Source organism: Culex quinquefasciatus, chromosome 2 (assembly GCF_015732765.1).
Source record: "Culex quinquefasciatus strain JHB chromosome 2, VPISU_Cqui_1.0_pri_paternal, whole genome shotgun sequence".
Classification (NCBI taxonomy): domain Eukaryota; kingdom Metazoa; phylum Arthropoda; class Insecta; order Diptera; family Culicidae; genus Culex; species Culex quinquefasciatus.
Window position 1 is genome coordinate 84,703,469 of NC_051862.1, and position 26,279 is coordinate 84,729,747.

Below are 26,279 nucleotides of genomic sequence, written 5' to 3' on the forward strand. Positions count from 1 at the left end.
AGTCCTTTTCTTCCACCTCAAAAAGTATTCCTCTTCTTTTCCACAGATTTGTGCAGGAAAGAGAGCGGATTTTCGTCGTCCCTCCAAAACAAGGGAGGAAGCACTTTTGCCTTAAGTGGAGACTAAAATTGCTCTGCCTCGACGACCCCCTTCTAGACTGCTACTAGTCTGTTGTGGACGACCGGCAGCGGCAAAAAATCAGGCAAAATATTATTTGCTTCACAGATTTCATAACAATGTCTTATTTTCCGGTTTAGTTATAATTTTCAGCAAAACGGAAAATAATAAAATTGCGATGAAAAGATGCGAAAAGCAGCAACAGCAGCAGCTTCTCCTTCTTCTTTTGCTTTGTGAACGAGTTGAACATTGTACATGCTCACAAACGCGTGTTATGCTGATGCCGTTGGAATGGGGAGGGAGGGTGGAAAAAGCTTGGGAAAATAGAGCCCGATCCGGCAGAAAGGAAAAGCATTTCCTGCAGCGATGCAACCTTAAATGCAGGCGGACGCCAACTGTGCCGTTGTGGACGATGGTGGTGGTGGCCATTTTCGGTTCTATGTTCGCTTTTCACTTTGGCAAGTGGATTTTGGATTACGTTTCGAGATTATTTTGCTTTCCTTTGTGTGAAAATTGGGTAAAAGATAAAGGAAATGTTGTGTTTTTCGTTAACCCACTTAATGTTGACAGAAAATTGGGAGAGACCTGGTTGAAATGATTGTATTTTTTGAAATTATTGTCTTCTAAAAAATAGAGTTTCACGCCTAATTATGTGATCTTGAAGATTTGAGTTTTGTGCAATTTAATTTGATAGATTGTAAAAATTATTATACAATAGAGTCAATTTTTTTTAAGGTTTCTTACAAAGATAAAAACTCATTTTCCTTCAGCATTGCGTAGCTCAACGAGCTGCTAGTATTAAATTTCAATCAGAGCAAAGATGAGAACTAAGCCAACAAAGTGCAAAGCTAGGATTTCCGCTGCAATCTTGAGCTTTGAGCTGTGCTAGTTCACGGTGACTTGTCGTCAAAGGAGTGTGTTTTATATTGTATTGCCAGGACAAAAGATGGGAAGGTCATCCAAAGCAGAGCTCCTTTGGTACCAAGGATATCCGAGAAAGTCAATTTAGGACTGAGATTGAGTGCCAATATTGTGTTGAGAGATGCTTTTTTTCTGAGTCTTTGTAGAACAAATTATCGTTTGAATCTAGTTAAATGCTTGTTTTTATGATGAGAAAGTTAAGTTGATTAAATTGCTAGAAAATATTTGTTACGCCAAACCAGTACAGGACCCAATTCCCAGAAGCAATTTCCCGCAACCAGTCATTCTTCCGGCCAGCTAGACTCTTAATTACATTACGCAGGGATTTCAAATCTAACGACCTGAAAAATTAAAAAAAAGAAGGGAAAGCCTTTTCCATTACGAAAAAGGGTCACGGGAGCCACCTGGGGGGTTTCTCTTGTCAGGGACGACTCACCTGTGTTGAAGTCGACGGCAAACTCCTCCAGCTCGTTGCCCTTGACGATGCTGTAGATGAGCTTCCGGCCGAGCGGACTTTCCGCCTGGATGGCCACCGAGAGGGGCGAGTGCAGCTCGATGTTCTCCGCGACCGTGTCCGAGTAGAACTGCTTGCTGAACACCGGCATCGATTTGTCAATCACCTGGGGTGGGAAGAAAAAGGGAAAATGCGTGAGATGCATTAATCAACTGTGTGAGGAAGTCTAGAAGATTGCATCTAATCGTTGTCGTGCTATCTTGTCGAACGTGCATTTTGGACCAAGTTGAGGTAAGATCGCCATTTTGTGGAGCAATGCCAAAATCTTCACAGATCTCCAAAATTCGATTTCAATTTTGAGATTTTCAGTACAAATCGAAAAAACTTCGTGCATAAAAGAAGTTCCTACCTTATCGTGATGTCTTGACACACTCTGATAATTGCTGTAAGTGCAACAACTGGTTAAAGAGATTTCAGGTCAGAACACGTTTGACACATGTACAAGCCCGACTACCGTAAACATGTTTTATTATAACTCGGGACCTCGGCAACCAAACTCAGCCAAACTTCGGGGCAATGCACAGAATGGTCAACAAAACAAAACGTGTATGCTATTGTTTATATTGAGTGCTTTTTTGTTTATTCAGGGTCTTTTATTAAAATCCGTTTTTCTCGGAACGTCAAAAAGTGCCGTACGACAAGAAATCATATTTTGAAGTTTTTGCCAAAACCAGAACAAAAAAATACGGAAATGTAATAAATTCTGAACAATTGTTTAAAAAAGACTAATTGCTTCGCAGTCTTTGGTAAAATTGTGTTCTGGTACACCTTAAGCTCGTGAGAATTGAAAATAATGGAAAAGTTACAAAAGATGAAGAAACCAACAAGCAGGATTTGGGCTCAAACAGTGAGTACTTTCCATACAGGCTTTCATTTGTTCTTATACAAATCCTTATTTTGATAATCAAAACTTGCAAAATAGTAGTTTATGCAACAAGTTGCAAAAAGAGGATTTTTTCAGCATGAGTTGTAAATTTATCCAACGAGGTTCACCGAGTTGGATAAATACGAAGAGTGCTGAAAAAATCAAGTTTTGCAACGAGTTCCATACAACATTTTTTGCAATTCCAAAAAACACACACTGAGTGAAATTTTATGTAAAATTTTCTCGTATTTTGTCAATAAATCGTTTAAATAAAAAAAATGTTGAAAAGTGTTACTTTTCGAAACAAGTGCTGAAAAGTGTAACTTTTCGAAACTAGTGCTGAAAAGTTCAACTTTTCAGCACCCATTTGAGTGCTGAAGAGTAGAACTTTTCAGCATTTATTTTAAAAAGTGTTGTTATTCGATTCTGTTATTTTTGGTACAGAAAAGTAGGCTATTTCGTCGTTCAAGAATGACAGGAAAAGTAAGTAGTTTAACGACGGAATTGCAAAAATTGATATTTTTAGAACAGATTTGCTGATCGACCCGTTTTTTTGTGTTTTTAAAATTCTGGAAAAATAATGACACACCTATAAACACATTTGTTTTTAAAAAGACCAAAACAAAAATTTTTCAAAATAATTATTTTTGATTGCTTTCTTTTTTAAAGATGCAGTCTTTTTAGCTAAAATACAAAATGATTGGATTCCATGTGGCAATGTTGTTACATATATTAAATAATTATTTTCAGGAAACATCGAAAACATCGTCGATAACAAATACTTTTCAATGAAGTTCATTGTTTGCAAGTTAAATCCACCTTTAAGCGAATTTATGTATAAATTGTGGCTTTTGTTACCTAAGAGTTCAATTTGTTGGGAGGTGACGCGCGGTCAATTATGTGGCATTGTGTGTGAAAAGAAGAGAATTTTGCTTCGTGTTTCATCCTGATTGGCTTGCTCAAGTCCTTCCTATATCATCGTTGATCGGGAGGCACGACGTCGTGTGAATTGTTGCATTAAAATAAGTTTAAGTATTACTGTAAATGACTGTAAAAAAGTCCTTCCTATATCATCAATGTCGTCTGGGTAATCGTGATGAAAAAATACATTTATTCAGTGTTTAAATACCTGTGCGTGAGTGTTTTGGTGTGCTAATTAGAAAGACCTTCCCATAGCATCGTTTTTTTCTGTCTGAGTAATCTACCACTGAAACCTGATTATAGGTCTATTGTAGGAGCATCGTTGCTCGGAAGGCTCACCGATGGGTCTGTTATGAAAGTCCTCCCCATAGCGTCGTAGCTCGGGAGGCATCTAAAAGCCAATACCTTATCCTACTAACCCAAAAAAATAATAATCACGTTATGCTTGAAGGAGATGCTGTGGATTCAACGGTCTCAAGCGGTATCAACAAGTATATAGCGAAAAACTATGTGCTTGATGAGTCTGCAACTTCAACTATCGGACTAACATTCCTCCCTTTTGTTGAACTGCAGGCTTCTTGGGAGGGCGCCGGTATTGACTAATAAAGTCGGGGTCTTCAGGGGTTAAACAGTGAACGGATGGTTGGCTCCCACTGATCATTTTTGATTCATTGTTTAACTTCAGCTGATCTGTCAATAACGGAGTAGCAGCTCATTGGCAGTCAACCATGCTCATGCTCATGCTCATGCTCAAATTGTGGCTTTTGTTACCTAAAGAAGTCATGATCAAGCTTGAGCATTTCTTTTTTCGCAAGGATCGGAAAAGTTAAACTTACTTTGCATATAAAAAAATAAGATTGGTCTTACGGGTTTTGAGGTACAATCTCTGAGGAAAAAACGGAAGAAAAATTTAGATTTTTGATTTTGAACCGATATCAATGTCAATAAATTCAATACTAGTGAAATTTTCTGCTGTTTTTAAAAGTAATTTGTAAAGTTCAAAAAGAAGTATTTTTTTTAATTCTGCAATTTGAAATACGAGTTTTGATTTTAATATTTGTACTTTTTTTTATTCTGAAAAAATCAGGAAATTTCACAACAACTTAAATGTCGATTATTATCAACAATTTATTTATTTTTTGTCTTTTTTTGTCATCAACCACGGGTTCAATTTTTTAAGTTTTTTGAACAAATTTATCAAACATTTTTCGAACTTGAAAACATGCAATACGTGAGCAACAATGAACGCTAATAAAAATTAAGACCACATCCACTTCCAGTATCATAGAAGAAATTTCGCATATTTAGTTTTGCCATACAAGGCTCCATACAATGGTTATCAAATAAAATGAACATTCGGTTTAGGATGGTGCATAATATGAAACCGGTGATACCGTTTTTTAAATAGTTTTGTTTTTTTTGGAAAAATCGAAATTTTTGATAAACAAAAAAATATGTTTAAAATCAAAATAAAACTTCAATTGTGTGTTAACAATTTTTTTTTATATTTTTGAAAAGCTGTGCAAACTTTCTGTAATTTTATTTTGTAAGCATAAAAAAACATTTTTCAAATTGAAATTCGAACGAATAGTGTTTTAAAAGACAGTAAAAAACAATTTTGTAACAAAAATTAAAATCGTCAGTTGATGTTTAATTTAGGAGCGAGCAGAATAGACTCTTTGTTATCATTTTGACATTAGCCCAATTACATTGTTTTGCTTGAAATATTGTATGACAAAATTTGATAAATCATTTTAAAAAGCAAAATCAAATTTTTTATCGAAAGGACTGAACTCTTGCTTTAAGTTACGAGCATCTTTAATCATTTAAAAAAATCAAATTTTTTTTGATAGCTGTTAGCAGGGCTGCCAAAAGTTAGTAACCCACTGTTCACATGAATCAAACAACGATTTCAGTTCTCTAACAGTTTGTTGCTGTGAGCCTACTGCGTCAGTGCGACCTCTGCCGCCTCTCTCGTGTCGGTCAGTCAAAGGAGAACGAGGGAATGAAAAAATGAGCTATACTCATACAATTCGTGTCATATGACAGACTCGTTAAAACATCATTGAACACTATTTTGACTATTTTTTAACAATAGAAAGTTTCAAGACGGCGCAAATCACTTAAAATAATTATTATGAATGTATAAAAATTTATTTCCACTCATAAACACAAACTTTTTGTGTAAAAACATGTTTCTTTATGTGTGTGCGTGCAACGTCGTATGAGCGTTGATCGACTACTGCCTTGCGGTGGCAGCTGCTCGGTGAGCTAGGAGACTCACGACTGCACCGGGTTTGTTTATGTCCCGGTTTTGCGGGACAGTGAATCGAGCTGAAAAACTCGTGTCAGCGTCGGCGATTTTCGCGTCATGACCCTTGACATTTTCAGCACTGGCTGTAAGTTTAAAAATGTTTACTAGGGTAGCTTGATCTGTTTTGCAAAAAAAAAAAAATGCTCAGATCGATCTAAACATAAAGTGGTCCATTCTATATGGCAAAATAGGCCGATGGCCGAAACCTGAGCAAAATCCTATAGGCCTAAACATTTTTAGATTTAGGCCATGTATGAAAATCGATAAACATTTTTTTTCGAGTTTTTAGTTTTCAATCCAAATAGACTTCTTTTTGGGTCGAAATATGAAAGGAAGGAAGTCAACTAGGATTGAAAACTAAAAACTCAAACAAGTATTTATATCGATTTTCATTCATGGCCAAAAACTAAAAACTCCAGGCCAAAAGGTTCACTTGCATGGATTTTGCTCAAATTTCGAACATCGTTCTTCTGCCTATAGAATAGACCACTTAATGTTCGGATCGATCCTAGAAATAGAAAGTAGGAAAAATTTTCAACTACCGGAAATATTTTTTGCATGAGTGTTATTTTTGAATTGCACAAAAATGTATTTTTTTTTTTCAAAAAATAAAAATAAATAAAAAGCTTGATTTTCGAAAGTTGGTTATTGAATATTTCAAGCAAAGAAGTACGTCTTTTTGGAATATAAATTTTAGTTATAAAAATTCCAATTTCAAAGTTGATTTTTTCCGTGTACTTTTTTTTCAAAAAAATCCTTATTATAATCTACAAATTTGCCCAAGATACCAAATCGATCAGAAGATCCCTTCAAGATACAGATTTTCGATACCAGCTATGGAAAAAAAAAACTAATGAAGTAGAGTGGCTTCTTTTGGCATAAGGTATGAATGTAACTGAAAGAAAAGAGCGAACCATGGGACAAATTGCAAAAACGAGGGATTCTTGCATATTTGTATAATATCAACATCTTACAAAATTTCAGTTTGATCCGAGAAGGTCGATTTTGAGTGGTGTACTGCTTTACATAAAATGACCCAAATTTGAATAAATCATAGAAATTTAGCATAATTTAGCTACATTTGTAAATATTGAGATACTTTAAAGTTAATATAAAATCTTAAAAAAAAAATGCTAAAATGTTAAAGCTGTTTTCGACACGTCATGTAGTAACCCATTAGAACGAGAGTAACATCAGCCCTGACAAATGTACGACCATAAACGGTCCGTAATTACTGTGAAAAAAGGGTGCCTGGTGCTCCAACAGCTCCGATGCTCCCAAGCCAAATCTCGGTAATGTCATCATTTTTCACCGGGAATACCCCGATCAGATTTTCGGCAAAGCATGCATACCATCCACGTGCAAATGTTCGTGTACGTTCTTTGCTCCGGACGATGGCTTGCTCCTCTTTTCTGGTGGTGAGTCCATTCAGTGACAAAATTCAATTGGAATTGAGCCGGTGTAATTTGAGCTCGAACGAGACTAAGCGCCCTCTGGTCGCAGGCAGCGTTCGGTAACACGGCGGACCTAGGTTTCACCGGTTCCGGTGACGGTACCCGAGATCCGAGACTGATACTGTGTGTTGGTGAGTTAGGAGGGGGGGTCGGTGTTCTGAATGAATTTGCATGAAACAAAGGACATTTCCAGTCCGGTCCAGGCTGTGCTGACGAAAAATTCAAATAACTTTTATTTTCCGGATTCGACATTTTTGGCACTCTTTCTTCCAACTCTAGTGAAAGCGGCTGCAAGTTTGATCACAGCGGGTCAAACTATTGCAAAATTTCATCGATGAAAAGAACTCCAAATATTGTCGGAAATGTAGGATTGGCCCACTGTAACCACTGATGCCGCTGGCCCCTCCGGGGCCAGACGACACACCAAAGCGGATAAAAATGTAATAAAAACCATGCCTAGATTGGATTATTTTTCATCCGTTCGACGATTTAGTTTTTCCACCCTCCTTCCGGAGGAAGGGAGACTCAATTTTTCCCTGCTACAAATACAGAACGTAGAATATAGTGGAAATCGAGTTTCCTTTTTTTGCTGAATTTGATCCTTTTTTGCGACCTCTATATTGCATGCTGCACAACTGCTCAACTCTGGGATTCGTGGTGTCGTGATTTTTGACGATATTCGGTGCTGAACCGTTACTATGTTCCGTGTAGTAATCACGACAGGAGTTTTCAAATCCTGAAGGTTTATTGAATTTTAGGATCATGGTAGGCTTTGGTTGTCAAAAGATGACGCGGCTAGTTTCAATTTAATTTTTAATGATTATTGATTTTGCAACCAAATCTAAGATTGCGATATTTCTATCGTTATCGGCGAGATGATAACGGTAATCTATCATTATCGTTATTTCGATGACTCTATCAGCGATAATTTTATCGCCAATAATGAGCGATAACTCATTTTTAAATCTATCTGAAATCGACTTAATTCAACCAAATCATGTTAAATTTTCAATGCTTTCATTAAGAATATATTTTTTAAAAATGTAGTATGTTTCAAAGTAAAAATACTCAAAATTAATCACAAAATACCGTGTTTTCTAAGAAATTCAAATTTTCAAAGCTTGCAATATGGGTATCAAACGAAGAGAAATTTTGTATGCCTTTTCACTTCATTTTAGTTTTCTTCAAATATTTTTTTTAAATTTTCACAAAATACCGTTTTTTTTCTAAAAAAACTCAGATTTTCAAACTTTAAAATATGGGTAATAAACGAAGGGAAATTTTGCATGCTTTTTTACTTTCTAAGAGTGTTTTTTGTTAAAAACTAAAAATTTCACAAAATAATGTTTTTTTTTCGAAAATACAAAAAAAAAAATAAAAATTTGCAATGTGGTTATCAAACGAAGCGAAATTTTGTATTCCGTTTTATTCATTGAAGTGTTTTTGTTAAAAATTTTTTTTCGAAAAATATCGTATTTTTCGAAAATACTGAAATATTGATCAAACTAAGCGAAATTTAAAATGCATTTTTAGTTTATTAGTTTCAAATTTCCACAAAATGCAGTATTTTTCTAAAATACTTAAGTTTCCAAAATTTGCAAAAAAAAAGCAAAATTTAGAAAGATTTTATACCTATTATTTTTGGTAAGTCACCAATATTTTTACAAAATATCGCTATTTTTTTAAAATACTTAAATTTCTTTAATTTGTTATAGGTATGGGTATCAAACAGAGCAACATTTTATATGAAGCATACATAACATGAATGTATGTTTGGAACATGCAAAATACAGCTTCGTTTCAAACCCGTATTGCAATTTTTTTATAATTTGAGTATTTTCGAAAAAACGGTCTTTTTGTGAAAATTTCAGTATTTTAAAAAAACTCTAATGAAGTGAAAAAGCATACAAAATTTCGCTTCGTTTGATACCAATATGGAGCAATTCCAGCTCAGATCAGGATTTTTTCTGGTACTTTTGTACTCGACCCTCTCCGATTTCAATGAAACTTTGTAGACATGTTATCCTAGGCCTATATAAGCCATTTTTGTGCATATGGAGCAAATAGTACTCGAGAATAACATTTGAGAAGGGCATAAGGTATTTAAATATTTTTGTATTCTGTAATTTAAAAAATTCTGTATCTCGAAGCCGTTGCGTCGTATCAAAAAGTGGTCAAAGACAAACTTGTAGGAAATTGGACGGGCTTTCTGAAAAAAATACACTGAAACAAAAATACATGCCACATCTATGAGATTTTTTGATTTTTAAGTTTAAAAGTTAAATTTGAAGGTGATGTCACGATTTTTTTTCGCTCAAAATTTTTGAGGAATCACCCTAAGATGTTACCAAAAGATTGACAAAAAATGCAGGATGGTATGTCTCTCCTAAAAAAAAAAATACAAAAATCATTTACTAAAACTGTTTTTTTTGAAAAGTGGTCTAAACGTCAAAATGTTTAAAAACCGGTAGTGGGAATCGATTCCCCAGATAATTTTACATAAAAGTCTCCATATTGACCATTATCCTATGTCCAATCCTTGGGAAGATACAGCGGTTTTAAAAATAAAAATGTTGAAAAAACGGGATTTTTGGTGGTTTTTGACAATTTCTTTATGACAGACTTGGTTTTTCAGTCTCGTAAATATTTTTAACGGAAAGCTCGTCCAATTTCCCATAAGTTTGCCTTTGACAGCATTTCAATTGGATGTAAGGGCTTACAGATATAAGCTTAATTACATTGCTTATAACTGAAAATAGAATATTTTTTTCAGTGTGGTAGAAACCAGGATAGTAAATTTGATTACGTAAATATAAAAACAATATAAATCAAAAAGCTGTCAAAGGCAAACTTATGGGAAATTGAACGAGCTTTCCGGTAAATTTTTTTACGAAACTGAAAAACCAAGTCTGTCATATAGAAAATGCCAAAAACCACAAAAAATCCCGTTTTTTCAACATTTTTATTTTTAAAACCGCTGTATCTTCCCAAGGATTGGACATAGGACAATGGTCAATATGGAGACTTTTATGCAAAATTGTCTGGAAAATCAATTCTCACTATCGGTTTTTGAAAATTTTGATGTTTAGAGCACTTTTGAAAAAAAAAAAAAAACAGTTTCAGTAAATGATTTTTGAATTTTTTAGGAGAGACATACCATCCTGCATGTTTCGTAAGTCTTTTGATTATATTTTAGGCTATTTTCTCAAAAAATTTGAACGAGAAAAAATCGTGACATCACCTTTAAATTTAAGATTTAGACATAAAAATGAAAAAATCTCATAGATATGGCGTGTATTTTTGCTTCAGTGTATTTTTTTCAGAAAGCCCGTCCAATTTGCTACAAGTTTGTCTTTGACCACTTTTTGATACGACGCAACGGCTTCGAGATACAGTAATTTTTAAATTACAAAATACAAAAATATTTAAATACCTTATGCCCTTCTCAAATGTTTTTTCGAGTACTATTGGCTCCATATACACAAAAATGGCTTATATAGGCCTAGGATAACATGTCTACAAAGTTTCATTGAAATCGGAGAGGGTCGGGTACAAAAGTATTAGAAAAATTCCTGATTTGAGCTGGAATTGCTCTATGGCAGATTTTGAAAATTTGAGTACTTTCAAAAATGACGGTAATTTGTGAACAATTTGGAGTATTTATACTTTGAAACTACTACATTTTCAAAAAATGTATTTTTAGTGAAAGCATGAAAATATAACATGATTAAGTTGATTTATGTCGATTTAAGAAAGATTTTTAAAATGAGTTTAAGTCCATTATCGGCGATAGAATTATCGAAATAACGATAACGACAGATTATCGTTATCTTTAGACGATAATATTATCGACGATATTTTTATCGATTAAAAACCTTGGTCAATATGTAATAGTAACAGAAGACTTCATATTTCAAACAAGAAAAACAAATAAATTCACTCACCTTCACATGCACCGTAACATCCGTCGAGCACGGCGTAATTCCACCGTCATACGCCGAAATCAGTAGCTCGTAGTCCCGGTTGTGACCCTCGAGCGTTTGCTTCAGCGTAACTTCCCCGGTCTTGCGGTCCACCTTGAACAACTCCCCGTGGCCACGCTTCATCTCGTACCGCACCTCTCCGTTTTCGAAGCTGTCCAGATCGAGGGCGTGCACCTTCGTGATGACCGATCCCCGCGGGTCGTCCACGGAGACTACCGCGTAGTACGGCAGATTCACGAACATCGGGCAGTTGTCGTTGATGTCCAGGATGGTGACGTTCACGATGACGTGCGCTACGCGCGGTTTCTCTCGATCCGGAAGTTGCGAGCGGGCTTCGACGATCAGCTCGTAGTTGTCGCGGACTTCACGGTCGAATTTCTTTCCTGTCGTTTGGATCGCTCCGGAGGTCAGTCCGATCTTGAACATGTCAGTAGGGTTAAGGATTCCAAACTCGATGTGCTCGTTCAGGTTCGACCCCAGCACGTTGACGACCGTTACCGTCGTGATCTTCGTACTGTTCTCCAAGATCGACCCCTCGTAGATCGACTTCTGGAAGATCAGCCCGGAATTTTCCGACGTCTCAACCTGGATGTTCACGTAGGCGACCTTCGAGAACTTCCCGTCCGACACCCTCACGCCCAGCTTGTACTGCGACCCGATGCTTTCGACGTCCCGCGTCGTAATGATGCCACTTCCGGCGTCGATCACAAACACCCCGTCGCGATTGCCTTCGATGATGTCGTATCGCAGAGTTGAGTTTTCCGAGCTGTCCTCGTCGGTGGCGTTCACCTGTATTACGGCCACGTTTTCGTACGTTGGCAGCAGCAGTGTCACGTTGTACTCCTTCTGGGTGAAGGCCGGCGCGCAGTCATTGACGTCGTTGACCGCGATCCGAACCTCGGCCGTGGTCTCCGATGTGAGGCGCGGTTTGCCGAGATCAGTTACCTGGAAAAGGGAAGTGTTTTTGTTGTTGTTATTTTCCAAGGATAACGATAATAACATCATCGATAGCACAACTCAACATTTTTGAAGTTGATGTCAGTAAACGCTTCAGTTTTGTCATGGTATGATAGATTTGGGCTCCCTGAACACGCTCCAATCGGCAGAATTGAATTTTGGTGAATTTCCTCCGAAAGAATAATGTTGTAAATTTAAGGTACAAATGCTATGGAATCATTCTAAGAAACCAAGCGCCTCCATTGAATTTCTCTTTTACAGAACGAAACCATGGAGGCACCTAAATTCAATTCTGTGGATTGGAGCGTATCCAGAAAGCCAAAATCTATCATACCTTGACTAAACTAAAGCGTTTACTGTAACAAAATCTATAATAACCATTAGGACTTCTTACCTTAACATGAAAACTGAAGAACGGTATCTTCTCGTGGTCCAGGTGCATAATGGTCTTGATCGCCCCCGTGCTCGAGTCGATGTGGAAGTACCTCCTCGGCATAACCTCCAGTATGTCGTAGTGCAACAGCGCGTTCAACCCCGAGTCCGCATCCTTGGCCTTGATCACCAACGGAAGCGATACATTGACCAACAGTTGGCTGACATTCGGCGGAAGTTCGTTCAGCGTCAGCACTAGCGAGCCTATTGGTGCCGCTTCCGACACTTCTCCCTTGTAGACCTGCTGCTCAAAGTACGGCACGTTGTCATTGCGATCGAGCACGTTGATGATCACGGCGCAGGTCGCGTTGGCCGAGGCCATGTTTGTAGCGAGCACGGTGAGGTTGTAGAACTTGTTCGTTTCGTAGTCGAGGATGTCCTTGGTAGTGATGACACCGGTCGAGGGGTTGATGAAGAACATGTCGTTCACGTTGCCGCTGATGATCTCGAACTGAAGGGAGGAGGTGCTGCGCGCTTCGATGTGGATGACAAAGGTTCCAATGGGGAGGTTTTCGTAGATCTCGGCGGCTGGGTCGACGGAGGTGAAGCGTGGTGGGGCATTGTCCGCCATGTTGATCATTACATGGACGGGAATTTGCGAGGAAAGTGAGGGTTTGCCACCGTCGGAAGCCTTCACCTGGAGCATGTACTCGGAGAGGGCGCTAATATCCAGGTCTTTCGCAACGCTGATGACGCCCATGGTCGGATCGATGTTGAACACATTGCCAATGTTGCCGCTGACGATCGAGTAAGTTATCCTGGCGTTGTCACCAATATCCCGATCGATGGCGTACACTTGCACGACCCGCGTTCCAACGGTAGCCGTTTCGTACACCTTGCCTTGAACGATCTTGCTCGTGAACTCAGGCGCGTGATCGTTGTGATCGTGCACAGTGATGATGACCTTGGCGTAGTTGCGCTTCGCTGGAGTTCCTTGATCTTTCACAATAACGATCAACACGTGCTCAGCCAACGCTTCACGGTCCAACTTGTGCGCCGTAATGATACTCCCGCTCACCGAGTCCACGCGAAACAGTTTCAACGAAACGGGGTCACGTGCCGCGTGCAAGCTGTAAAACAGCTTCTTATCTTCGTCGGCATCAGTCGCATGCAGCTGAAGCACCTCCGTACCCTCCTCAATGCTCTCCGAAATGTCCACCCGGTACAACGACTCGGTAAACTCCGGCCGGTGGTCGTTTATATCAATTACCGAAACGTACAGCTGGGTGTAAACTACGTGCACCCCGTCCGAGATGCTAATCGTCAAATTGTACTCCTTCTGCGTCTCCCAGTCCAAGTACTTCGCCAACAGCACGTTTCCATTATCCCGTCCAATATAGAACTCATTCCGCTCGTCCCCACCCACAATATCAAACCACAACTGCTCCCCGTCATAATCCATCGCCTGTATCAACGCCACCAAGAACCCGGGCGTGTCACTCTCCGTCACCTCAACATGCTGGTCAATCGTTTTCAACACCGGTGCGTTCTCCGACTTGGCCGGAACGTCCACGACGGCGATGCTGACCCGTGCCTGTTGGGACTTTTTCGGCACTCCGCTGTCCTCCGCTTTCACGAGCAGGTCGTACTCGGTGTCCACCTCGAACGATTTGGCCGCGTAGATTATGCCGGTGTCCGGGTCGATGCGGAACTTTTTCGCCTTGCCGCGGCCCGACTTGATCGAGTACGTGACGCGTCCGTTCTCGCCCATGTCCTGGTCCGTGGCGAGTACCTGTCAGGAAGAGGGATAAAAAGAGGCAAGGTGTTAGAAAAAATGTCTAGATGTATTTTCTTGGTTCGAACTATAATTTAATGTCATGCTTCTAGAATATTGTTCAGCTCTTCTGTTGGCTGGCTTGTTTTCAAAAATGTAAGAAAAACTTTTCAAAAGGGCGTAACCTAGATTTTTTGCTTAAGGTTATGCCCTATTGAAAAGCTAATGTGAAATGATCAATCTTGGAGCAATTATAGAAACAGAAAGTACATTCATCTGGGGTGAATCGCCATTTTTTTTACGATATTTTTATATTTTTAAATGGTTTCGTTTTGAATCGATACAGAACATCAAAATTAGTCAAATCAATTTTCAAATTTTAAGATTCGGAAAGCTCTAAAAACTATAAATTTGCCCCAGTTGACGATAAATTCAAATGAGAAATGTGAAATGTCCATTCAAACAACGTGTAGAAACCTTTGATACCTTCATCACTAAATTGATTGCAAAAGCTTCCTGCTTATATTTGATTGAGCCTGAATGCAAAAAAATCTTATCAATAAAAGCTTTTAAAAAGTAGTTTCCAAATATTTCCGCTGAAGGTTAAAAGACATAGCGTTTTTCATCCATCCAAATTGTTGGTTTCCATTATTGAACAACTAAATAAAACTTTACAATTGTATTACACTCAACCCCCGGTGGTTGGTCACTTTTTCGTTTGACACTTTTTTAGTTTGTACCCCGTTGGTTGGTCAAAGTCAAACTAAAAAGTGACGAACTGTCACTTTTTACACGGCGCTCAAGCACACTATCAAAACAAACGTTTGGTAGTGTGTGTGAACTCCGTGTAAAAGGGGTGTCAAACTAAAAAGAGACCCCGTTCGTTTGACAACAGTTGGTGTCAAACCACCGGGGTTTGAGTGTAATTAACTATAGAAATAGAAACTGGACAAAATTCGTAACGTCACATTTATAAAAAAAACATATAAAGTGAATTTGGCGAAATTTTTAAAGTCTAAAAGGAGTTTTTTTTTTCGAAATGAGCAATTCTCTACGAAATCGGTCTTTTTTCTTCAATTTTAATTTTTGTATTTTTTAATCCGACTGAAACTTTTTTGGTGCCTTCGGTATGCCCAAAGAAGCCATTTTGCATCATTAGTTTGTCCATATAATTTTCCATACAAATTTGGCAGCTGTCAATACAAAAATGATGTATGAAAATTCAAAAATCTGTATCTTTTGAAGGAATTTTTGATCGATTTGGTGTCTTCGGCAAAGTTGTATGTATGGATACGGACTACACTGGAAAAAAATAATACACGGTAAAAAAAATTTGGTGTTTTTATTTAACTTTTATCACTAAAACTTGATTTACAAAAAACACTATTTTTATTTTTTTATTTTTGATATGTTTTAGAGGACATAAAATGCCAACTTTTCAGAAATTTCAGGTTGTGCAAAAATCATTGACCGAGTTATGAATTTTTAATCAATACTGATTTTTCAAAAATCGAAATTTTGGTCGTAAAAATTTTTCAACTTAATTTTTCGATGTAAAATCAAATTTGCAATAAAAAATTACTTTAGTGAAATTTTGATAAAGTGCACCGTTTTCAAGTTATAGCCATATTTAAGTGACTTTTTTGAAAATAGTCGCAGTTTTTCATTTTTTTAAATTAGTGCACATGTTTGCCCAGTTTTGAAAAAAATATTTTTGAAAAGCTGACAAAATTCTCTATATTTTGCTTATTCGGACTTTGTTGATACGACCTTTATTTGCTGAGATATTGCAATGCAAAGGTTTTAAAACAGGAAAATTGATGTTTTCTAAGTTTCAGCCAAACAACCCATCATTTTTTATCGACAATATCTCAGCAATTAATGGTCCGATTTTCAATGTTAATATATGAAACAATTGTGAAATTCCGATTTTTCCGATCTTTTCGAAAAAAATATTTTCGGAATTTTCAAATCAAGACTAACATTTTAAAAGGGCGTAATATTGAATGTTTGGCCTTTTTGAAATGTTAGTCTTGATTTGAAAATTTTGAAAATAATGTTTTCGAAAAGATCGGAAAATTTCACAATTGTTTCATATATTAACATTGAAAATCGGACCATTAGTTGCTGAGATATCGACGTTAGCAAATGATGGGTTGTTTGGGTGAGACTTAGAAAACATCAATTTTCCTGCTTTTTAAACCTTTGCATGGCAATATCTCAGCAACTATAGGTCGTATCAACAAAGTTCAAAAAAGCAAAATATAGAGAATTTTCTCAGCCTTTTAAAAATATATTTTTCAGAGGTGGGCAAACATGGGCACTAATTTTAAAAAATGAAAAACTGCGACTATTTTGAAAAAAGTTACCTAAATATGGATTTAACTTGAAAACGGTGCACTTTATCAAAATTTCACTAAAGTACTTTTTGATTGCAAATTTGATTTTACATCGAAAAATGAAGTTGAAAAGTTTTGCGACCAATATTTCGATTTTTTGAAAAAATAAGTATTGATTAAAAAATTCATAACTCGGTCAATGATTTTTTGCACAACCTGGAAATTTCTGAAAAGTTGGCATTTTATGTCCTCTAAAACATATCAAAAAATAAAAAAAAAATAAAAATAGTGTTTTTTTGTAAATCAAGTTTCAGTGATAAAAAGGTAAATAAAAAAATCACCAATTTTTTTTACCGTGTATTGTTTTTTTTCAAGCGTAGTCCGTATCTATACATACAACTTTGCCGAAGACACCAAATCGATCAAAAAATTCCTTCAAAAGATACAGATTTTTGAATTTTCATACATCATTTTTGTATGGACAGCTGCCAAATTTGTATGGAAAATTATATGGACAAACTAATGATGCAAAATGGCTTCTTTGGGCATACCGAAGGCACCAAAAAAGTTTCAGTCGGATTAAAAAATACAAAAAAAATCGAATGACCGAAATCCTAGAGAACTGCTCAAATAAAGCTCGTAATGTTGCATCTTATTTAAAAAAAATATGTCTGATCCGGGGAGCATATTCATGATTTGACAATTAAACCTAAAGTTACGAACACTTAAGAAAAAAATAAATGTAAAACAAAAAATCAAAAGACACAAGGGCCAATGAACAAAACACAAAAAAACTAAAGGTCGATTTTTTATCAGTAATATTTTAGATGCAATTTTAAGATATTTTAAGGCAATTATGTGGTGTAACAAATGCTTTGGAAAATATTTGCAATGGGCTTATCATTGACCTTTTCATTTATTTATTTATTTATGTTAATTTTTTCTCAAATTTAAATAAATGAAAAAAATCTCACAAAAATATTGAAAGAATGGAAAAAAGTCACAAAACTATTACAGCAAGCAAGAATAGTTTGTTTTTCAAAAATAGAAAACGGCCTCAATATTTAGGGGAAGGTGGGGCAAGACGACCATATGGGGCAAGAGGAACAATTGCTTGTACGGCAGTAATTTTTACAATTTTGATTATTTCCAGTATGAGGAATTGTTGCTAGCAATGCAATTAGCTGATTCTATTACCACATAACCGCCAAAACGACGTAAACGCCATAGGGCATAAGATTTAGTGAAGTTTTTTCAAAACCTTTGTTGTCTTATAATATTTGGAATGTACAAAATAAGGCTGAGGGTTCGTTTTAAGGCTCATTTTATCAAAATGCAATTTTTCCTAGATCAGTAGTGTCCCTACCAATGACATGCACCTATTACAAAGTATGATTTAACTTTTGGTTATTTTTGCTGAGAGCTTTTAAAAAATCTTGTTAAGGTGGGGCTAGTGTACCATATGGATTTTTAGTATGGAAAAAATTACGATTTGCTGCAACAACATATTTTATTGGGAAATAAATACATGATAGTACTTAAAAATTGATAAACAATTTTTTTAAAAAAATTCCATACAAAATATAGGGATATTATGAAAATTTACTATTTATCATCTAAGTAATATTTTATTTTCGTAAAAACGATAAAATTTTTAGTAAAATATTATTTTTTAATCTAAAAATGATTAGTGCGCTGACCACGGGGACGCGTTGTTTTGTTTTTGCATGCTCATTTTCATTTCTTTTGTGTCGCTGTTTGTGTGCTTGGGTGCGTGGTTATTATAATTAAATAATGGCATCATTTGTGCGCTGACCACGGTGACGCGCTGTCTTGTTTTTGCATGCTCATTTTCATTTCTTTTGTGTCGCTGTGATTCGTATGGAGTGAGTGATTGTGGTAATCGAATAATAGCATCATTGGTGCGCTGGAAGTGGGGACGCGAAATCGTGATTATGCAGGTTATTTTATTTGTTTGCTTTTGTGTCGCTGTTCGTTAGGGGTGAGTGATTGTGGTGATCGAATAATAGCATGACTTACTGGATTATTTGTGTCTTGAGCGTAATTTTCGTTGAGTAATTGGTGTTTTTTTGTGATTTTTTTTTGTGATTTTTTTTGAGATCTTAATTAATTGTTTTGTCATTTTCAAAGCCCTTCCTATATCATCGTTGATCGGAAGGCACGGCGTCGGGTAAATTATGTATAATGTTTTGAATAAGGTTTTATTTTTAATGGTGAAAAAGCCATTTCTATATAATGATCGAAAGACGCACTGACATTTTGGATTAATTAATAGTGTAGTGAAATAATTGTGAGTGAGTGATTTTATGTGTTAACCAGAAAGACCTTCCCATAGCATCGTTGCTCGGAAGGCTCGCCGACGGGTCTGTTATGAAAGTCCTCCCCATAGCATCGTAGCTCGGGAGGCATCGAAAAGCCAATACCTTATCCTACTAACCCAAAAAATAATAATCACGTGATGCTTGAAGGAGATGCTGTGGATTCAACGGTCTCAAGCGGTATCAACAAGTATATAGCGAAAAACTGTGTGCTTGATGAGTCTGCAACTTCAACTATCGGACTAACATTCCTCCCTTTCGTTGAACTGCAGGCTTCTTGGGAGGGCGCCGGTATTGACTAATAAAGTAGGGATCTTCAGAGGTTAAACAGTGAACGGATGGTTGGCTCCCACTGATCATTTTTAATTCATTGTTTAACTTCAGCTGATCTGTCAATAACGGAGTAGCAGCTCATTGGCAGTCAACCATGCTCATGCTCATGCTCAAAATATTATTTTTTAATCTAAAAATGGAATAAATCTTTCAAATACATTCTAATCTGATGTATCTAAGTGATAACAGTTCAATAGTTAGCATATTAACATGTTTTTTCATGCATTGTTTCTCTTGCCCCAACGGGTTGTTCGTCTTGCCCCACTAGCTGAGTAGAACGTACGGTAAATCAAAATTTTTAAAATCAATTTTTTACATTAAAAAACTGGATTTTTGAAAAACTTTTTCTAACAAAGTCTTAGTTAAGACCTAGAAAAAGATGATTATAATAAAATCCGACAGATTTTTTTAACTTTTTAATGGGTTATAACGAGCATTTCCTTAGCTTGTTACACTTGCCCCACATTCCCCTATTTGAAAGTCAGACTTTATTCAAATACCTATAGCTTATGTTTGTAAGAATGATTTGTTTTTTTTTTTATTTTAATTTTGATCGAAAAACCCGTTTGAATGAAAAGCTTACCAAGGGGTTCTTCTCAAATAGACACAACACATTTTAATTGATTCTATTATTAACAGATTTGTTCTGAATTACATTTGTTTTAAATGGAAAATAATTACATATGTTTTAAAAAATAAAAATAACTCAGAATTACAGATCTGCTTGTCTTTGGAACAGAATAACTCGCACAATTATCACAAATTCTTTGTTCTAAGGAAGGAAAAAATCTTACAAATTAGTTTGGCAGTTATGCTATTTATTTTCAAAGAGTTGGTAATTATTGAAAAAAAAAAATGGATAAGAAAATCTTTTAGAAAATAAAAATTTATTGGCATGAAAATAAATTTTACAAAAATATTTTCAAAGTTTGTCTACGTCAGCACCTATTTAAATAAATGTATTGAGCTAGTTTTTAAAAGTACACAAGAGCCATTATGGAGTCCTCTTAAAAATGACAAATTTCTGTGTTTTTTTTTCAGTACAGAGCATGTTAAGGACTAGAAAATGAAAAATTAGAAGCATTTTTGAGATAAATTTATCGCAAATATATCAAACTGAAAGGTTTTATTTACAAATCGCTCTTACGTCCTTTTGAAAAATTAACCCGAGATTTTTTCAATGATGGAAAATTTCTCAAAAATATATCAGATAGACAGATTTTGTTATTTTTTAGTAAATTATAGTTTAGTTTTTGTTAATAATTTTTAAGTAAGTTTTTTAAATTTTGTTTCCAAGAAATTTTGATTTGGACTGAATAGTTGTTGAAGCAGCAGGCTTGGCCGAGATTTCCAAAAAAAGTGGATTAATACATTCTTGATGCATTTGTCCGACCAAAAATGCTTATAAGAATGATTTTATTGAGACAGTATTATACTTAAGCTGTTCACAAGATCCTCTGTAATTATTAAGTCAAATGTAATTACATAAGCCGACTCGGTCCTAACCAGGTCCCAGTACCGAAAAGGACCTAATAAAAATAATTTCATGAAAAAAAAAAATACTTTAGCTGTTTTGAACAATATGGTGATTTGGTGTTTAACAATTCGTCGCCGTCGTGCTAACTTGCCGTACGTGCATTTTGGGTCAAATTGAGTTAAGAACGCCATTTTGTGCAGCAATGCCAAAATCTTCACAGATCTCCAAAATTCGATTTTAATCCTGAGATATTCAACGAAATCCGAAAAAACTCCGTGCATTTTTGTCACTTTACATATGAAAGTAGTTTCAATCTTGTCGTGCTATCTTGTCACTCCCAGAGAATTGATATAAGTGCGACAACGTACCAAAGGGATTTCAGGTCAGAACGCGTTTGACGCACGTACAAGTTAGACTACCGTAAACATTTGTAATTATAACTCGGGACTCCAGCAACCAACTTCAAATAAACTTCGGGACAATGCACATAATGGTCAGCCAAACAAAACGTGTTTGTTATTGTTTATATTGCGTGCTTTCGTTTTTGTTTATTCAAGGTCAAACATTAAAACGCGTTTTTCTCGGAACGTCGAATTATTTACATTGAGAATTAAACAAGTTATAAGATCATTGCAGACAAAACTCAAAATAAACTGTAAGCTCTCGAAAGTACCGTCAAACCATATCGACTCCTCGCAGTCACGTCCCGTGAGCAAAGTTAAACTGGAAACAAAGCTCGTTACGGACTATCACCCACTATCACACGTCCAAAAGCTCGCCCCCTCGTAGAGCTGTCATCGTCACCAGTATAGTTGTTGTTTCTTCATCGAACCAAATAAACTTCGTGTGTGTTTGTGTGTCGACTGAGACCCATCTCAACATAATAAAATTTATGATTCTGTTTGAACTTTGTAGCGTCTTCCCCCCGTTTCACACATTCGTACACAGAGTGTGACACTCTGTTTCGACTTGAAGTTTTGTGACACACATACAGGTTCAATTGGCGCTTTGCATGTATGTATGAGCGAACAGTTTTCCGCCAAAAGCCCCGGAGTATCATATTCCGGACCTTCGGGTTCCTTTACTGATGCTACTTGGCAAAAGAGTCTCCCGAGGATCAATGTTTACTGCCGCTACTTTAAACTGGTGACACCAGGGTGATCATTTTTTGTGAAAAATTTGTATTCAAAGATCATTTAAAATAGATCAATAAAAAACAATATTAAAGAGAAAAAAAACTTGGTATCACCCTATTGGGCCACCATTTCCCGTTCCCAGAACCGGCGATTTGAAGATGTTTGCCCAAGAAGTTCAAGACTCGATGGCCAGCCAGCTCGTATATGTGTTCGGCACTGCTCACAGCGGTACTAGTAACACTGTTTGTTTGTGTATTTTGTGTGTGTGTGTGAGTAAGGCGCTTTGCGCTATCCTGTTCAAACTTAACGAGATCGTATGCACTTTGCATAAGTTTTCAATTCCATGTGGGGCGTTCGGAATCTTCCCGGCGCTTCCGTCAGCTGGTAACGGAAACTGTTTTTCTTAGGGTCGATTGGGATGTAAATTTTTGTGTAAAGTGGAATAAATTTAAAGTGGCTTATTCACGTGTGACGAATATCTTTACTATCTTTATCTTTACTTTTTCAACGAAGACTTCTTTAGAAGCGTACTTATTATACTGGACTCAATGTCTGTAATCCATTCTTCACATTTCCATACAATAATGGACCAAAAGGTATCCATCAACTGATTTATTCTAATCTGACTTAAATTGATTAGCCCCCGACCATATCAGGTTCGTTCAAATTGAAACTGGGTCATATTTTGCATACATCTTCGTCACCTGCGAATGACATATATTATACAGCAAATCTCTGATGTGAGTATGACAACCCAGGAAGAAAAAGCAGCAAAAAACCTCAACCCAACCTGTGAACAAAAGTGGAAGAAAAAAAAAAAGAGGGGAGGGGGAATGAGTACGATCTAACCGACAACATCAGCATAAAGATTTATAAGCTGCGATGTGAAAAGCTCATTTGCTGCCGACAAAGCATCATCACAAACCGCCCCTCCCCCACCTCTCTTCAAAGCCATTCACCTAAAATGCAGAATACGCGAACACTTCCTGGTGGCATCAGTCGACCAACCATCATTCATCGTGCTGGAGTTGATGTTGGTCACCAGCAGCGTGTCCTTCTCCCCACCCACTCACTTTTGAGAGGAAAAATTTGACCTGGTTGGGTCACCATAAAAAGGAAAAGGCGGTAAGTGAGAGGGGAGGAGGGACGAATCTGGATGTCAATTTCAAAGGAAACAAATGTGGCACGGTGGGTCAGATTATTTACTTTCCGAAAAATAAGTAATTATGTAAAATTGCTATCCGACTCCACAAAACATTGGTAAATAATTCGATAAAAATAAAGAATGTTAAAAAAAACTATTCAGAAGAATCTTATTAATATTTCTTATTACATATCTACTTCTACATTCAGGACACGGCGTGTTTTCTAGAACAACCTTTTTAGGAAAAAATAGTCATCGCCACTTTCAAATGTGTCTTATAGGAAATTTTCTCAGCTTTCCAATGCTTCTAAAAGCGAAATGTTTCATCGGGAAATTTCTGAGATATCTCTATTTTAAGTTTTTTGGTTTTAAATTCCTTTATTATTTATTGGAAACTTTATACTAACAGTTCAGAAAACTTATCAAATGATGTGTTTCATGAGTCATTTACTCATCAAAATGTTTGCACATTTTGATGAGTAAGACAAGAAACAACTTTGTATAAGGTTGAAAACCGCTAAACATTTTGAAAATTATGTTTTGCCTAAGTTTTTGAATTTATGGGATTTATTCAGAAATTAAAATCATAAAACAGTGTAAAAATGTATTTTTTACAAGAATTATTTGATAATTACATATTTTTTGTGTACAAATATCACGTGTCTACTCTGATTTAGCTTGTTCAACCGAAACTTTGGCAGGTTTGTGATTGTTAATGGTATTATTGAATTTTATTGAAAAAATTTGATATTTTCTTAAGCAAACGTTAACCAGGAACATAAATACAAATATGATTTGAAATCGAAAATGTACTACATATTCCTGCACAGCAAAAAATCCGATGGTAAAATCGCATACAAAAGCGTGCACATCACCTTCGTCAAAATAAACACTTAATATTACACACTGCATGTACAATTTTTGCAAACACAAAAAAAGTTGCAACCGACGGGATTCAAACCCGGCACCAACAGTAAGGACTGGCGCTTTAGCCCACTCGGCCATCAGACCGATGAAAAGCTGTTAGGATAAACGCATATATGAGCTTGATATTTCGATCAAGTAGGTTTCCCATACTGATGGGCTACATTTCAGGGTGTAAAATCACATAAAATTGCATAAAATAATGCAATATACATTTTACACCCAGGCCTTTTACACGCAGTTGGATTACTACTTTTTTAGCTGTGTGTAGAAAGCTTCAAAAGTCATATTTTCATGAGTATAAAATAAAGATAAAATTTTATAAAATGTTTTCGCTTCGCTTCGCTTCGCTTCGCTAGGAGACGGTGATTTTAGCGGATTGCAGACTGGATTTTCGCCATGTGATGTGATGATTATCTAAGCCCAAGTTGCCTAGGAATCGATAATTGGGAATAGAACCAATTCCACCTGAACCAGATTCTCACCGTCCATTGCCGGCCGCTCCCATCTCCACCGCGCACCAGGGACAAGGAAAGGGAATTGGAAGACGGGAAGTGTTGATGCTCCACTTTTTTAAGAGTATTAAGGGAAAATCTCCACGGTATCCTCAAGTAAGTTTCGCTTGGAGTTGGACGGTTTTTTTTTGGGAAGGTGAATGGTCTGAGGAGCCACCCTAGGCGAGTGGTAACGACCGTTGGCATTGTTGTTCGAATTCTTCGTGTGTTCTCATTTCTAATGGGAATGCTTTCAATTCTTCTCATCTCTTATTGGATGAATTCTAGCAGTCGCCCAGGCTATTTATAGCGAGGTAATGTAGGTTCATTTCAAATGCGCCTGCATGCATGCAATGCAATGCATTCTTGTATGTTCTGATATTCAACTTGCATTCAATTTTATTCTCGTCCGTTTCTTAGATTCAACTATATCAGTCTAAGTCCTACTAAAGCTACTAATGCTCCACGGTAAAGTGGAAAGCATTTTGCTTGCCAATCCTAAGGACAGGGGATCGAACCCCACCGTGAGCTGAAGTTTTTTCATTAATTCCAAATTCAATGAGTCCAGAACTTTCTCGTTGGGAGCAGATGGGTATCAAACCCAGAACCATTCGCTTATAAAGCGAACATCGTAACCATTCAGCCACGACCGCTCCTGATAAAATTTTATAAAATGTTTTCTGTAGAAAATGCTCTTAAAAGTAGCAATAAAACTCGAGTCTTTCAATTCAGAATTCTGAAAACACCGTGACAAACATTTATTTTTGTTTGCACAAAAATTAAATAGAATTTTAACAAAAAAAAATCTATCACAAACATTCTTTCCAAACTATTTGAACAAAAATCATGACATATATATATATATATATATTTTTAAGATGAAATTGAAGATGGGAGTCTTATAAACTTCTAAAATATTGCTAATTCCTTGATCATTTAATACAAAAAAACTGAAACAATCATTTCATACTAATGAAAAGTATTTCTCCTAAAGCTAGCAACAGTAATTTGCAGTACAATTTCGAGTATAAAACATGTTTTGTGTCCATGCAACTAGTTAGTGTTTGATTAAGGAAATATGATATTTATTCATAAAAATCTTGTAATACCCTCTTAATCTCAAACCTGTAGAAATTTTGGTTGTATCAGCTAATTCCAAGCTGAATCAGAGCAGACCGGTGTTATTTGTACACAACAATTATGTAATAATCTATTTGTTCTTGTAAAAATAATATTTCAATACGGTTTTATTATTTTATTATTTGAATAAATCCCACATATTCAAAAATTCGGTTAAAACTTAATTTTCAAAATGTTTAGCGGTTTGCAACCTTCTACAAAGTTGTTTCTTGTCTTATTTTGCACATTTTGGTCAGTAAAATACACATAAAACACATCATTTGACAAGTTTCCTGGACTGTTAGTATAAAGTTTCCAATAAATGATCAAGGATTTTAAAAGAAAAAACTTAAAATTGAGATATCTCAGGAATTTCCCGATGAAACATTTCGCTCTTAGAAGCATTGGAAAGCTGAGAAAATTTCCTATAAGACACTTTTGAAAGTAACGATGACTATTTTTTCTCCTTTAGGTTGCCCAGAAAATACGCCGTGAGGACCTTCATTTCTTCGATTTAATCAACAATCAAAAGTAAAGAGCCTGAATTCCCTGAACAAATTTGACACATTCTTTCATGCATTGCAAACTGGAATCTTCTTAAAGTGCACATCAATTATAGCTTTTGCACCCAGATTTTTGTTACAGACATTTTAATATCTTTAAAACTACGGGCACTATCGATATATTTTTTTCATCCCCTGAAGTCCACAAAATAATTTACAATAACAATTACTTTGTTGCAGGATTGTGTCCGTGAGTTTGACAATTTTGAAATAACAAGA

General features: G+C 36.2%; 1 protein-coding gene across 6 annotated transcripts in view; it reads right to left on the reverse strand.

Moving 5' to 3' along the window:
• LOC6042530 (fat-like cadherin-related tumor suppressor homolog) overlaps nt 1-26,279 on the reverse strand; it is a 660,890-nt gene that overhangs the window by 58,725 nt on the left and 575,886 nt on the right. For all 6 annotated transcript variants that reach the window (XM_038257357.1, XM_038257356.1, XM_038257355.1 and 3 more), the window contains 3 exons: nt 12,441-14,210; nt 11,051-12,034; nt 1,475-1,658 (listed from right to left, as the gene is read on the reverse strand). In XM_038257357.1, coding sequence (XP_038113285.1) covers nt 1,475-1,658; nt 11,051-12,034; nt 12,441-14,210 — 2,938 coding nt within the window. The remainder of the gene's footprint in view (nt 1-1,474; nt 1,659-11,050; nt 12,035-12,440; nt 14,211-26,279) is intronic.